We start from the raw sequence: 17,021 nt of genomic DNA on the forward strand, positions 1-17,021 counted from the left end.
AGCTTCCACTAACCGGGCTTTTATTTTTTTATCTTATTTTTTGGACGGTGACTTGATCCTGTCCAATGTTCTAAATGGATTTAAGCGAAGCTTAACGCGTCCTTGCGTCGTGAGTCGTGACCTTGAGGTTGGCCAGTTCAGCTGTACTGACGACAATACAAACAGCTTTTTTTTTTTCTCCCATAAATTTTGTGTCCCACACGTGTCTAGCTTGTTCTCATTCTCAAATGATGCTCACACGTGTTGATGAAGTGCACAACATATGCATCACGAAAAACGTGTATTTGCAACTACTATGCTGCATGGTAGATCGCATCTAAAGAAAAATTGCCATGGGCATTAGTATTAAGTGCACATAAACACTAGCCATAGGCATGGGGGAAGAATTTTCAAAAAATTGCATCCGATTTGCTTTGATACGGCTGTTTTTAGCATTCTTTATGTTCCAATTGTACAAATTTTATTATCATCATTACCATCAAAGTCTTTTTCTATCACATATAGAGTCGGCTATTGAACATATGATTCTAGGCTGAGAAGACCTCGTGTAACAATTGAGAATATTTTAGCCCAATGTCTAACCTCTAAGATGGATTTTGAATTTTTCACAAAAGAAAAGCTATAGAAATTTCGATTGTGGTTATTTAAAATTTAAAATGTACATATAAAATCTCTTTTTCAATTTAACCTACCTGCCCCTAAGCTTTTCAAAGAAACTTTATAAAAATGTTCTATGAACATATTAAATGCACAGTTGCGACTACCCTAGTACGAAAATATCCTGATTGAAGGTGTGAAAAATACTGGCTCCATGGAGATCCCAAACCCTGACACAAGAGAGCAATGATTGGCAGACCTACTGTTGTTTAATTTGTTCTCAAAGACATAATCCATTATTTGGTGCAAACAAGTAAGCTCACTCTTGTGCCAGTTCTCTTTTTATTTATGAGTTCAATATAATGCCACGGCTTTGGTTCAAGTCCCAAAAAGCTAGTGAGATAATGTCGTCCAAATATGTTAATCCATGAATGATTGATGATATTTTTATTTACTCTACTTTAAGAATTGCATTGCATTAATATGCAAAGCTATCAAGGTGACTTAATTAGGAGAAACATGTTATACGCAGGGAATTGTGAATTCAAAATTTATTAAGCGAAACTTTATGTTTTTTTTTCCTTAGATCTGGATAAATTGTCCATTTTTGCTTTCTAATTTTGAATCTTGATACATGGAAGTAGAAATGGTGAAGAGACCCTTATTTTTAACTACCAAAAAAAAAGGGTGTTATTTTATATTGCCTTATACCGAGTCATGCATCAAATTCACTATATTCAAAATCTTGCATCTTCTAAAACCTTGTTCATCTTCTAGATGCAAGGATGGACATTGTAAAAAAAAATGTCAAAGAAGACGGCTTGTTTGAATTCTAGTAAGGTGATGAGAGATTTTCATATTTTTAGTGCTAAAGATAACGTGTTACTAAATTTTTTTTTTACCACAATGCATATGACTTGCCAACTTACAAAGCTATTTGTGTTTGGTTCAATGTACGCCGTAAGTAGATGATGTGTTGTTAGGTGCTTTTATTATATATAATACATTTGTGTGTGTGTGTGTGTGTGTGTGTGTGTGTATTGTGTAATAGAAAAGACATTAATTGAATAATTTAATATTATCATATTATGCCTGTCAGAAAGATATGCTATATGTAAATACATATCCTGAGAACTACTTGTGCTGCTAACCTCCATTTTATCTGAGAAAATTCTACTAAATAGCATGCATGGATGCAAGCACGATTGCTCTTGGCCCTTCATTCTTGATATAGATTATCTTGGTGCCAATACGGTTTTGCAACTAGGATTTTTATGAAATTCTACTTGCTGCATTATAATCATCTCTCTGATAGAAATTACATTATTTTCTACATAGATATTTTTTTTTCTGATATTGTGAAATATATGCACCTTTTTTGCGCCTAACCTTGTGCCAACTTGGGAGAGATCGATGATGCATGAGGCATTAAGTGAGCACCACCAGAGGTGGATAAAAGGATGAAATATGATCTAGAATAATCTCCTAAGTTAATTTACAGGCAAAATATATTTTTTACCGAACAATATAATTATTACTTAAATATCGAAAATATTCTGCGGGTATCGTAGCTCGATAGCGATAACAAGAGACGAACAAGTGGAAGAACATCGATCCACTCCCATTTTATATTAGATGTGACGAAATAGAGCATCTCAAGTCATTACCGTCCTGTCACCGGTAACCTACCACTGGTTTTATCCCATGAAAAGAGAAGTCAAATGAATCGCGTTTTGCTTCTACTTCCCTCGATGCAAGGATTTCCTTGCGACGAGACCAACGACTACTTCCCTTCCCGGCACGTATCTTTCGTGCATGCATCCGTGGGAGAAGGCGAGCTAATCGCATAATTTGTGGACAGAAAATTAACGGTATCTTCAACTTGGCCTTTCTCTTGCCTTTGCTTATTCCTGCCAAGATACACTAACAAGAGAGACACGTACGCCATCTTCGGCCATCCTTGCCAACTCTCAAGTCGGCAAGCTTCGATATCAACAATCTAATTCTGGTTACCAAAACTCGGCATCAACTTTGTTAAATAATATATATGTGGCTGAGGGTGTGGACATGTGCCAATCTCGTAGGGAACCAGTGGTCAGGCCCTCCTTTCATTAAGTTGGAAGCTGAGAGAGAGGGGGGAGCGACTTTTTCGTTCACAAGATATCACATCCATGTTTCACTTAAAATGAAATGCCAAAGTCAAAGTCTAATTACCGGCCGGCATTGGCAGTGTGGCCACATGTATTCTTATCATGGGTAACCAGCTCCTTTTCAATTGTTCCTTGCCTGGATGCCACATTATTCATACTAGTGTTAGCTAGATGGATCATGTGCCATGTTATTCTTAATCAAGATAAAAGTTGCTTGTAGTCCCAGTGTCAGATGATCATGATGAGATTTATAAAGCTAGCTAAGTAAGATGTCTCCTATAGGCATAGGTGGCAATGAAACTGGATTTATAAAGCCAGCCCTAAAAGGTTTGAGAAAAGTCCTCGATTGGTAAGGTCGGCGCAATTCGACGTTGACTTCTAAAACACAATACATCACGTAGTATGTTTAATAGTATGGGTTCTTTCGTTTCCTTAATGGAAAATGGAGAGGGAGACATCGCCATCCAATTTTATTAAAACTGCAATAAAAACAAGTTCACGAGACAAGGAAGAGACGGAAAAGAGTCGGGATGGATTCCTAGCACTCAATCTCTCATTATTATGTTGAAGTCTAGAAAATAGCCAACCATACTCATTAATTATTCATTGACATGAAAATATCCAAACCAGAATATGTACAAATGATATCACATGATCCACTTCTGATTCACAAATTTATTCATATATCCAACTGCCACCAACCAAAAGAAGTAGCTGCTAAGTGTTAACTCGAACCCTCTTCGATGGTTCCTTTGACCTTGGAATCCACTTTCTTCTCCACCTCCTCCTTCTTCCTTTGCTTCTCCTGCTTCCCTTTGTTTATCTCCTCCTCCACCTCCTCAATCTATTCCAACCAACAAAAAAACAACCACCAAAAGATCTACAGATCGAACAACAAACAGAAGAAAAGAGAAGGAGGAAGAAATAGAGAGAGAGAGAGAGAGTGGAGTGGCTTGTGCTTAGACTGCGTGACGGGCGACCGTGCTCGGCCGTTCGGTTGACTCCCTTGGCGGTGATTCCCATCAGCCTCCTCAGGCCGTCTCGGGCCAGACCACCCGCGGCGGCTCGACCTGCTATCGCTGTGAAGCACCCCTTCGTCGAAATTTCTCAAGATGTAGGACAGGCGAGAGAGAGAAAGAGAAAGAAACGAAGAATTCAACGTGTTTGGAGTTAATGGAGAAAGGCAGCCGCCTCGGAGGGGGCTTCTGGTGTGGTCTAATCATGGGTTTTTCTCGCTTTTCCAACGCTGACCATGACTTCTTTTTTTTTTTTTTTTGATATACTTGACCTTGACTCTTCTGCTTGAAAACGTTGACCACGAGATCATCGACTGCATTTGCGGCTTCCACATCTTTTTCTTTTTTTTGATTGAAATTTTATCTTATTGTTTTCGCGCAGCAATTTGTTTTTGAGAGATTTGGCTTTTCTCAGTAACTAGAACTTGGCAAATATGATGCATGTTAGTTATATAAATAATTGCAATCTCATCTCGAAATGTATCGCAATAGACATGTAAAGGATGTCCTAAATTTTGGTTTAGACCCTTAAGCACTATAAGAGGTGAAATTGCAGGCCTTGTGATAGGATCCGGAAAAAGATTCGGGGCTTTGGCTTTTCTTTTTAAGAGGTGTCTGACTTTTTCTTGGATTCCTGTGAGAAACATTGAATGTTCAAAACCAAACAGTTGACTTCATAGAATAGTATTATTATTATTTTTTTTTTTCCGTTTGAGGTGCGTCAACCGATTCTGGATTTTTGATATAATCTTGGAACCTATCCAAGCTGAGATTGGAGCGAGGTCTTGATCAATGCTTTCCTTTTTCTTTATTTGTTGGAGAGGGTTTACCTGGAATCTATCCATGCACTGTACCTCTATTTCGTCTTAGGCACAGCTAGGTCTGTCATCCTTGGGCTCCTTGTTCCTTGTCCATCTCATTTCATTGTCTATAGAAATGTGTAGCGGGCCTGTGCCACTGTTTTCATTGAAAAAAAAAAAAAACAAAGAAAGCAATCGAGATAAGCTGGAAACTTTCTATCGTTGTGAAAATACAAGTTCTTTTCCAAAAAGAAGATCTTTAAACTTTCTACACTGTGCACAAACTCTCTAAAGATCCAATTGTTTTTGCAGAGAAAGAATTTAAGCACAAACTCTGAAGTTGCCAAGAGTGTTTCAGCAGAAATTCTTTTGATGGTATGGTTTTCCACTACCCTGGAAACAGTTTTTTCAAGACCACAGAGATTGAAATTCCTTGGGTCCAAACAGAAACTGGATGCAGTCACCTTTGATAAGAACGGAAAAATGTGGGACTACCAGATGACTATAACCAACAATAAACTGAAAGATGTAAGCGTTTTTACTTGTATATCCACACCATCACTAACATGCTACTGTCAACAAAAGAATGAGCAACAATTGGAAGGCAGCAGCAATCCACAATATCATGCGGTTAATCCCACTTGATTTACAAACCTGTCTACATTTCAATCAGAACAAAAGAATTACAATAAGAAACAGTTTAATTGACCTCAACGCATGAACGATGGAGCTTAATTGGCAAGTTGAGACAATTTTCACGTGTTGCCCATTTTGAGAGAAGACATTCCGCGTTTCCAGCGGTATGACCTCCGATGAAATTGTTGGGGTGTGAAGCTAAGCCCAAACATCTCCTTAAGCGCCTGCCCTGGTTCTAGGAGTCCTATCAGCCTTGCGACGAGAGATGCACTCTCTCTAACGTGTTCCAGATTTCCAGTTTCAGTCCAAAGGCGCCGAGCAAGCTGTAGTCTCCTCTGTTTGGAGTCTAATGCAATCCCCCATTTGGTGTAGAGGCTCTCCCTTTCTTCCGCTGAAAGCCTCTTCTGCATCTGCCTGCAGAGCATTTCCCTTTCACGCCGAAGCTTCTTCATACTGCCCATCATAGAATATCACTTGAAGCTAATCAAGCAATGGTAACCACAGGTAAACCTATAGCTAATTACATTCACAATTCTCAACAGGAAAATGGATGAAAATGTAGCATAAAAACAGGACAATACCTCAATGACGGAGTAATATTCTGACCGCCACCTGCAGCTTTATCAATATCTTCCCGGGAGAAAGCGCTCTTTAGAAAGGATAACCTCCTGAACTCCACTTCCATATAAATAGAATCTGTGGGATCGCCTTTGAAGAGAAGGAAAAAATAAGTCCTGTGGACTAAGGAGACATCACATGTATGCCAAAGCTCAATAATTTCTTGTTGCTTTCTCTCAAATTCCAGTGGCCATCTTGAAGGAGATTGCAAGGGGTCTAAAATTGGATCCAAGCCTACACTCTTTACAGTTCCCTCAACTCCAAAGTCTTCATTAGCATTCTGTTCCATCTCCTGACATCAAAGAAAGATAAGTATCGTCACAGGCAAGTTAAGAAAGTCTCTATGCAATAATCAGAGAGTAAGAAATTCAGTATTCATGGTCAACTTGGCAAGATCTCCTACGAATGATGTTCGAGAAGAGACGAAGAAATATTCAAAAAATTCATCTTTTTCATCATACTTAATGAATTATCTCAAAAAGCCCAAAGCAGTACCACACATCCAACCAGAAAAAAAAAAAATATATGTACAGTTTCTTGGTTACAACATAAGGTAAACAGGGAGAATTCCTTTAGCAGAAAATTCTTGAATAACTTATACATTTCTTAGTAATTTGAACAATTATGTTAGCAGAGCCTGTAAAAAGATCAACAAGACCAATATAACCATGCCAAAGATATTACAATGAGGTCAAGGATTAACAAAGCTAAAACACTGCAAGTATCAAGTTCAAATCATAATAATAATGTTTTAAGCAAGCAAACTTAAAACCATCATGCATAATGACATTATTTTGGGCACTACTTAGTCCTAACAGCCCCAAGATTAAGAAAAGCATGGAAATAACACAACACGGTAAATTTCTCTTCATGCAATATTATCCACACCTGACCCACAGCGAGTTTTTTCTGATGCTGAACTTGAGCCATCTCCTTAAGTTCTGCAACAAAATCATGGATGCTGATGATGTTCCCTTCAGCATCAGTCTTAACACTCTGGTCTTCAAGAGCAATATGTCCAGAAGCCTGAGATCCATCTCTTGCAAGTATTTCCATTTCAGCATCAAAATTTAATGCAATCTGTCTTCTTTGAAACCCTTCAGGCCTTCCAGGAAAATCTTTTAAAGATCTGTCAGGAGGCGTGCTATCATTCTGCTCTACCTCCTGGAACCAAGAAGAAGAGCTCATCAGAGTTTCCCTACAACTTTTACTTCTGTACAGTGCCAAGCCTCTAAAGTTTGATATGTCTCGTGCTGCCGACCGTGCTGCCGACCATGGAGATGATCCTTCAGGATATGCTTTGACAATACTGTTAAGTGTCTTTCTCACATTCTGCAGATGCTGCTCTAAGGTGAGAGGATTTGTACTAAGAGTTTCAAAGTCCATCTGCCCTGTTGGTTTTGGTTCTTGACCTCCGTGTCTGAAAGAATCTATACTCAGGTGCAGCAGATTTTTGTTTTCTTCAGTTAATAATGATTCTGAATCTCCATTTCTGCTTTTCTCATTCATCTCAATACAGCGGACCTCCTTGCATATATCCTCAGAATCTTCCCAAGGGTTCTGAGCAACCTCAGGTCTATCCTTATGCAGTATTGGTCCAATAACAGGACTGGTTATTAGGTGCCTAGGTGACGCAACGTCCTGGTTTTGTTTTTTAGCATGACATAGATAATGTTCATTTTCTAATGTACCCAACTCTGCTGAGCCAAAATTTACACCATGATCCGCAACATCTGATGACTCTGATGCCGAAAGTACATCCTCACATGCATAAGGTAACTGGGACATCGAAGTTTGGCTGGACTCCTCCTGAATGGATAAAAATATATGTATTAAATCATCAAATTCAGATTTAGTTACATATTTGAACTTAGTTTCAGATCTATGATAACATGGATACCCATCGTGTTGAAGCACGACCATCCCCAACAGCTTGGAGCAAATCCTCTAGCCGAGTTTGAGCTAGATCTTTTTGCAGGATCAGTTCCCTTATTTCTTTCTCCATCTGAAAAGAAATTTTTATAACCATCAGTTTTTAAGGAATATTAGCTCCTCAAGAAATGGACTTAAGGCATATAGATCTGAACAGTAAAAAAAAAAAAAAGCCCACTTGTAAACATGAATATAATTCTTTTCCTAAGAAAATGGTAGAAATTCATCTGCAATTACTGGTTGCATGACAATTATGAATCAGGTATTGGTCTTATGGATAGGAAGATCAAAACAAACTATAGTATAGAGTCCTAAGCTTAAGGCATAGATCTGAACAGGCAAAAAAAAAAGCCCATTTGTAAACATGAATATAATTCCTTTCCTAAGAAAATGGTAGAAATTCATCTGCAATTACTGGCAGCATGACAATTATGAATCAGGTATTGGTCTTATGGATAGAAAGATCAAAACAAACTATAGTATAGAGTCCTAAGCTTAGAAATTAAATCCACGTGATATACATGTCACTCATAGACATACACACACGAGCCTAAAAGCATATGGATGTGTGCATGTGGGAAAATGAAAGCATGCCTTTATGTAATCACAAGATGTAATCATACAGAACTATTTCAAAACCTTTTTAATTTGAGCATCTTTCTCCTTTAATACTGATTCAATACTGGAAGATGATCCTGGATATTTCAATGCGCTCTCCAATTTAGCAAGCTCTTTTTGCAAATGCTTGACCAATGCCTTATCAGACATCACTACATTGACCTGTGCACTGGTAACCACTTCTCTCGCACAGCTTGCAAATAGAAGGGTATTCCTGGATTGCTCGATATGGCTTCGTGCAGGGCTCATTGTGCAAATAATTGCAGTTCTTGCATTCCCTCCCAAGGAAGGTTGTAGTATGCGAGTCAGCTTTGAATCTCGATATGGAATGTGCCCATTTCTTCCCTTGCTGTGCCAATCAATATATATACATAAATAATCAAGAAATGCAGAACTTCCATACGACCAAAAAATTAAAAATATAGCAGAGAAATGTTCTGAAAGTTAGTTGACTCATCAAACAATATCAAGTCATATCAAACCAACTGGTAAATTGAGAAAAAGGACTGAAATCTCTTTCTTATAATTTTACAATATGAAAATATATACTTCAAATTGTTCAGGAAATCGGCCATAGAATCCATATATGTTGTCCCACATTCTTATTAATCTGAAGACATGGATTTCAGCTCTAGGAAATTATAGATCAACAAGCTGTTAAAGTGCCAGTCTGTTAATAATTTGCTTTACTTCCAATTAACCATAAAACAACCTAATTGACTGCTTTTGATATATTAAAAATAAAAAATCAACATAAAATATTGGTCAATTTTAGATCATATGCTCCACACCTAATCAAAGAGATCTACTTTCTGAAAACCAATGAGGGAAATGAAGGCCAGCAGATTTAAGGTTTACAATACAATTTTCTCCGAATCATAACGTGCATCTAACAAATTATATAGGGGACATGAGCAAGTCTAGTTAATTGGTACATGCTATAAGAGCAAGTCATCTGCCATGGCTTAAGCAGCTGGCATTCCAAATACGACCCCAATCACAAGAGTTGCATTTTACATGGTTGCCGAAATAGTGCGCATAGAGAGAGAGAGAGAGATCCACTATATGCTTGTACATATTGAGGCGTCAATACAATCTAACAACCACCATAGAATCAACATAGGCATTCTAAAATGATGATCTATGCCGTTGATTGTGACGAGAACATCCAAAATGCCAACAGACAAGAATCATGTATTTTGAAAGTCATTAGACACACTAGAAAGCATGGTAGTAGACTTCTAATGGTCAGTGCAATGCATAGCAACCCAAAGACTGCTTCACTAGGAAGAGCAGATTAACAAAACTCAGGCTTCAAACCATCGCTGCATTGCATCTGTTGTCAAGTCAACTTAATTGTAATGTCTTCTATTTGCCCCATTTACCAATTTAATGGGTCCATGGTTTGGGTATGGATAAAAAATGCCTGACCTGTTGGAGGATCAAGTTGGGTGCAGGTCTTAGGGGTATGACACAACAGATCAAAACTCTAAAACTTCAGCACAAATTCAATAATGAAGTAATAGGCTCATAATCCCTTCATCTCTTTTCTCCTCTTTCAGTTCCTCTCTCCTCTTGCAGCCTTCCCCTCTCCTCTCGCCGGCTTCCCCTCTCCTCTTGCTGCCTTCCCCTCTCCTCTCGCCGGCTTCCCCTCTCCTCTTGCCATCTTCCTCAGGTTGGTGGGCTCTAGCAAGGGGGTTTAGTGAACTGAGTATGCAACTGCAATATCTGGCACACTCCAACATGGGGGCTGGTAGACAGGTGAGGACATGATTGCCAGATCTGTGACTTCAGCACAAGGACCAAGGTAGGGGAAGCAAGAATGTCATTTCCATATCTGGTGGAATCCAGCACAGAGCCAACAGAAGGGAAAGGGAAGACACCATCATCAAGCAAGAAAGATCCTAAGCATTTGCCATCCCTAAACTACCTCTGCAATTATCCATAAGGTCATGCACTTTAGGCAAATGTCTCTTCATGACAATGATAGCCACTTATTTATGTGCCTATTACCGCCATTCGTGGATGCCTTCCAATGCCATGCATCAACCCCCTTTCTGACCTTGCCCTATTCAATTTAAAGCATTCTTATGCCAACCATTTTGTTGTCAGTGCTCAAACTCTTGCTTAACACTCTTGCACGATGCATTCTCGGGATCAGAAAAAGATGAAACCTTGTCATGGTGTCCTAGCCTAACAAATTACCTAAGTCTATGTAAGGGTCTTGATCCTTAGGATTTTAGAATTTAATGTAACACCTACTTTCTGCTTTCCCTATAAAATGTGAATACCATAACTATGAATCATATCACTCAAAGATATGACATCCACACATCTTTAGTCACCTCATGAAAGCCTACATTGAGGATCTTTCATTCATCCACAGTAATGCTACCTAGTGAGCACCTGGTTGGCTTTCACAAGTAATGATAGGACATATGAAGCTCATTTCACATTTAGTATTGTATCTTTGAATTATCAAATTTTGCCTTACAGTCTGCCCTACACAGACAAGCTTCAAGTATGTCAGTATCATCTGCCCATGAGGGCTTGTCCTTGTCTCACTTTTGATGCACTTACTCTTTGAGCTCTAGTGCTTGACATACTATGCAATAGCTTCTCAACCACTGTCAATGCACAAAATCATGTCCATGTGGCTCAAAACTTTTGAGCTTCCACATCAAAGCGTAACACATTCTCTAGAAAGAAAATGAGCTCTACATAGAAAGGTTGGGTCAAAGAATAAGAAAAAAAGTTAGGCAAACTAGCTGCCATGATGTATTTCTGTACAAGAGGTCATGCTTTCTCAATGAGGATCTTGATGACATTCAAATCATGCAGATGAACAAATCACTATGTGAATTATGTTAGCTATCATATTTGGACTTCTACTTTATCTTTCAAGAAGTATGCAGGCCAGATTAGAGTCTTGGTCACAACCAAATTTCTTTGAAAAATACCTTTCCATATATTAGTGTAACTAGGGTGATCACCATTCTGCCTGATGTGCCCATATATTAGTTCTGAAAGGTTAAGCAGAAAATCAGATAGAAAAGTTACTATAATGTGATAGCAGCAACCCCCCCCCCCCCCCACTTTTTCCCCTTTAGCGGATGGCAAAGTCCCACAAATCCATAAGCATTGCACATGCCTCATACGAGTCAAATGATTTAGAGAAATCCTAATTACAGAATAAAGTTTTGCAGGTCCAACTGCAATGGATTTTTCTCTAAAAGAAAATAAATACAAGAGAAAGTTTAAAGCAAAGTATCACTGATTGGAGAATGTTAGTTTGCAGATGATTGCATACATCTAACCTTTGGAAGGAAAATAATCAAGAAAAAAAGAGAAAAAAATTATAATACCAAACAAAAAAAGAATCTGATGGAGATATGTAAAAAAACATTAACTGCAGGAAGGAAAACTATTCAGGAAAGATAAAGAACAGGCACCAAAAGTTCAAAAAGTGAATCCCTCGATTTTTATAAGAACAACACCTTCACTCTAATAGACGGATACAAATAATGAGGGCAAACAACTTTATTTAAACGGATGATCACCATTAACCAACTCCAATACTTTCTCCCAATGTTGTTAAGATCGGGATCGAGTTGTAAACCATAAAGTGGGTTGGATTGAGCTGGGTCGTGGATCAGATTGCAAATCGTATGATTTTTGATGAATTCTTTCAAAATTTTCAAAATTATATAAGAAACGTAAAAATTGAAATACGAGTCAAAAAAAGAGTAGAAGAATGCTATAAAAAGCTATAGACACGAGAAATCTAGTTTCCAGCAAGATAAGCCCATACATTGCACGTAATAAAATAAACATTGCGTCTGTTTATTCAAGATATTTATAGTGTACTATTGATTCAGTTATCATCTTACTTAGAATGTTTTAGGAAAAAAGACAAGGATAAATTTTTAATATATCATAGAGGGTTGAAAAAACATAAAAATTTACCTCTTATTTTTAACTCCATAAGCTCCCATGACGAGCTTGCTAACTTTACTACTTAAGGCTTATTAGTAATAAATAATTTAAAAGCCATATAGTCAAGTGAATTTTATAAAATGAACAACATATGATTTAATAACTAAATTGCAAAATCAAGTCATATCTTAAGATCCGAGTGAGTGTATATTTCATAATATGGAATTAGGTCCTAGTTCCCTAACCAAGCCTGATCTGAGGATGAGATCTGGATCATTTAGGGCCATTTTGAGCCAGATCACAAGATCCTGATCATGAATCATAAAATTTTAGCAACAATGCTTTCTCCTGTGGATAATGGTACGGTTAAGAAGTGGCAGATGAGTCCCCCACTTGACAAACCTTCCAGAGGTAATTTTGCAGAGCAAAATGAGAAAATTAATAAATTAAAAAAAAAGAAAAGTAATATGATGAATGTCACATGATAAATAACTCAACTACCAAAACAAGATAGACTACACCACATTAATGCAACTTTCTCATGGCAGATGAAAACTAAGTCAAAATGCATCAGCAATAATGAAAAAAGAAAGAGAAAAAGTAGGGTGCCACAACCTTAGCTTACGAATAACAGTCCCCAGGGTAAGTAAACTTCGGTTTATGTGGCAACCTTCTTTTAGTCTTGCACCAGCAGATAAAGCTTGAGATGCACGTTCACTCCCTGCCAGATCGACGAAATTCTGCATTCCGAAAATGAACTGAGCTTCTCATACAATCTCCTTTTTTGAATATGAGAATTACCATAATTAAATCAGAAGAAGAATTTTCATACCACACTGGCCACGAGTGTGCTTGAGGTCTCTTTTCCCAAAAACTCACGAGCAGAACTTTCAATGGTCTGCAACAATACATTAACAATTAGAAAATAATCGATACGTTCTTTTCCTGAGGCAATATGGCAACATTTTTCCTAGAGTTCACTCAGCAGATCAAAATAGGACAAACCAGTCTGAGTATTTGATGGGATCGCGAGCTTGTTTCATTTAGGGAGGTCTCGCCTATCTTTCTTTGAGCTGTTGAAACATAAAGTACACATGTAAGTTTGTAGGATCTCTGTTACCCATAGACATTTTTTTGTTCAAAATTTTGTGTTTCACCTTCGCATACAGAAATGAGCTCCTTAAGATGGTTCCAGTCCCTCAAGACTTCCTCCGTAAGTTTCTCCACTATAGTTCCTTTCTGTGAATACAAGGTCTTCGTTCAAATTAACACAACAAACTGTAAAAGTGTAAATAAAACAGACATCCTTTAAGAATAACACCACCTCTGGATCATCTAAAAGTCTAAGGGGAGTGCTGTCTGTGCTGAGGAGATCCTTTACGGCTTCATTGTATATCTCCATTGCTGAGAACTTCAGGACGAACGCTCTCTCCTCATGCTGCAAGAGGAATAAAAGAATCACTAGTTGAAAAGGAGACGCAAATATGGAATATGACACAAACTAGAAATTAATATACAACATGAAATGCCAGGATCTTCATAGATGTTACATTACCCTACGTATGTAGTCATATATATCAGCGACAGTGTATTCAGTTATTCCAGACATTGTATATGTTTTTCCACTGCTTGTTTGCCCATATGCAAAAATACTAGCTGGCAAAATATATGTATCCAAAATTTTAGTTCATTATTCCATAGCCAAAAGATAGAGAGAGAGAGAGATAGAGATAGAGAGAGAGAGGAGAGACATGATTATACTTACAATTTATACCACTAACAACTGAAAGAGCAACTTCTTTAGCTCCATCCTCGTACACTTGTCTTGTGGCGCAATCGCACCAAAATACTCTGTCTATCGTCCACAGAAACAAGGAGGATGAGCAAAACCAACAAGAACAAAACATCATCATAGCAAGCACCATTCTGGAGACAGTGGCAGATGCAGAATTTAAAATAAATGGCTCACAAATTTGCAAATGGCTTCCTTACGCACAAGGATGATCCTGAAAATGCTGAATTCAACTTGACAACAAGATAGACCAATGGGGAGCCACATTAAAGCTTGCATAAAGATGCGGATGGGATCAGATCCATAAGAAGGGAGAATTCAACAATATAAACCACCATAGGGCAAAGGGTGCAAATTTTAGAGTACTATGAGTGTCTAGATATAGAAGGAGCTAAAATCAAGCGAGCATCCTCCTTAGGCACTAGCTCAAATCAATCTATACGAAGCCCATGTAAGACACCATCTCATATGCTTCTAAAAAGTTCAAATACTCAATAACATGTCGGCAGAAAATTCTCCACATAAAATTGTTAGGGGGAAAAAAGAACATTTATAGGAGAATCAAAGGAATCTATATCAGAATTTCAAGAACTCACCAAATGTGTAGGCAGTTGGGAACATGGCCCGTTCCGGGACGCTGCTCCTGAAAATAATGGTGGTGTCGTTGATGCATTCCCAATCGCAGGGATCTTTCCTCGCGATCTCCCTCTCACTCAGCGGCCTCAGCCTCACCGACACCAATATCCTCTCCACCTTCCCGAACCCACCTCCGCCGCCGCCGCCGGGGCCGCCGCCTGCCTCCGCCGCCGCCTCCAACCCCTCCAGCCGCGCCAACTCATCGCCGCCGACCGCCCCCATTGAGACTACACTCTCTTTCCTTCACATGCCTCCACGAATTAAATGAGAAGAGAGAAGAGGACTGCTGGGGAGTTGCTGTTTTAGGTGGAGCGGCAGTCGTTGGGCGATGCTACGGGACAGCATTCGACGGAGCCGCGCCCGGTAGTTATGGACCGATCATTCCGTGGACCCAAATCATCACCTGATCGGTGGTTTAGACGTCAATTACCGAGACTAACAAAGAAGTAAAGCAATCATCATACTATTAATTAACTCTTCTTTTGATTGACTTTTCTCTTCACCATTTATATCCTCCCTAAGATTTCCGGCTACTTTACTCTCAGTAAGCCGGCGACGGTCCGAGGCCGGCATCTCATTTTGGATTTATTCTCACTAGGGTCTTGGGGCATTTCTAATTTTACTACGGATCTTGGGGTAAAGCCTCTCTATCCAGTAACCGATCTGGGTTGCAATATTCTCATTCGCATAGCTTCTCAAATCATGAAGGAGAATGCTTATTCCTACATATTATTTACGATCGTGTGGGATAGAATAGCATTGGAGACCGACCACCAATGATTCGAGTAGACTTGAGACTGGGTCTTGACAGGGGCGTTCCAGCTTACTCCAGAACGATTCCTATAATTTCTAGAATGGAATAAGAGTAAGAAGAAGCCAAGGGTGGGGAGAGATGGATAAAGAGAGAGAGAGAGAGTATTCTTACATTGAGCTTTACCAGGCTCTGCTTCAGTGAGACAAATGGAACGGAGGAACCGACCAGGAACAAATAGAATAGGAGGAGGGGGGGGGGCGGTGGTCCACGGTGAGGGCGAGAGAAACCGTTCTTTTGACCACTTTCCTAGTGTGAACTTGTGATTGGAGTCATTACTATCCCGAATAATTCAAGTGATTACCGTGAGGGATGTTACTGTGAAAGGACGGGAACGGAACCGTATATCCCCGCAACCGTAGCGATGTGTCCTAAAATCAAGGGTAGTGGGCTACGGGCTAGGGTTCCAAAATCTTCGGTAGATTTTTTTGGTAATTAAAATCTTCGGTAGTTTAATGAAATTAAAAAAAAGATTAAAAAATTTAGGATGAGTATGATAAAGGAATCTTGATGTCCCACAAAGGTAGACGTGCTTGGCACTTCCCCTAAGAACAAAATTTGGTCGCTGCCAACCAAATCGTGCTGCGATTAGATTCTTGATGAATGTAGTTAGGTTTCTTAGGTAGGTGGTTAAGATTTACATTTTGAAGGACATGGATCTTTAATATCAAAAAGAGTGTTTTTAATTCTAAGTGAATAATTAGAAAAATTAAAGTTTGAGTTGTTCTTGTTTAATATGTTTATTACTTTTTTTTGTTTATCTTCTTTTTGTTTTGTATTTTCTATATTTTTATTTTACTGTTTATACATTAGTTTTTTTTCTTCTGTCTATTATTGTTATTTTCTATAGAAAAATAAAAATATTTCTGTAAGCCATTCGTAGCATAAAACCCACATTTATGTTTGCCTCCATTTTTTTAATGGACAATAACATTAGTCTAGAATTATTTCAGAAATTGTAACCGTACAAAAATAGGAGTATCTTGTAAAATATCTTATCTCAATCGGGATAACTATTTCTCCTCCCTTTTCTTTTCTCATTCCTGAACCAAATGCAGCCACGTTATGTTTGTCTCATTGAGAGTAACTGGTCCAATCAATCCTATTGATCATGAAAAATCTATTTCGAAGGGGAATAGAATTTCTATTTTCTAGAATAAGGTTTTCTTTTGTGCGTTTCCTTTTTTTTCATATAAACAAAAATTCCTTACTTCGAATTATTTTAGCCACGAATAAAAGTTTCAGTGAGACTGCAAAGGGATAACTATTTCACGAGGAATAATAATTTTTATTCTACTCTCTCTTATTCTTGAACCAAATGTAAGTTGCGATCATGCCTAATGTCAAGTTTGGTAGTGAAATTGACTAACAAGTCCTTTCATAATGGAATGTAACATTGATTCAGTTGTAATAAGCTAGTCTGTCACTGTTTGCATCCTTTCCGACGTACCAAGGAACCAGTAATTTCTACGGAAACAG

At 38.4% G+C, this 17,021-nt stretch overlaps 1 protein-coding gene across 1 annotated transcript; it reads right to left on the reverse strand.

Annotated features, from left to right (window-relative positions):
- Positions 1-5,078: 5,078 nt before the first annotated feature.
- Positions 5,079-15,734, reverse strand: LOC103708497 (kinesin-like protein KIN-7F). Its single transcript, XM_026805191.2, is given in 16 exon segments — positions 5,079-5,652; positions 5,781-6,109; positions 6,706-7,626; positions 7,718-7,822; positions 8,389-8,592; positions 8,594-8,659; positions 8,662-8,716; positions 12,919-13,043; positions 13,136-13,201; positions 13,309-13,376; positions 13,461-13,542; positions 13,628-13,741; positions 13,859-13,959; positions 14,069-14,158; positions 14,692-15,134; positions 15,657-15,734. Coding segments are annotated over 15 exon segments (2,922 nt in total). The 5' UTR covers positions 14,954-15,134; positions 15,657-15,734; the 3' UTR covers positions 5,079-5,318.
- Positions 15,735-17,021: the final 1,287 nt, after the last annotated feature.

This window comes from Phoenix dactylifera, chromosome 2 (genome assembly GCF_009389715.1).
Source record: "Phoenix dactylifera cultivar Barhee BC4 chromosome 2, palm_55x_up_171113_PBpolish2nd_filt_p, whole genome shotgun sequence".
NCBI classification, from domain to species: domain Eukaryota; kingdom Viridiplantae; phylum Streptophyta; class Magnoliopsida; order Arecales; family Arecaceae; genus Phoenix; species Phoenix dactylifera.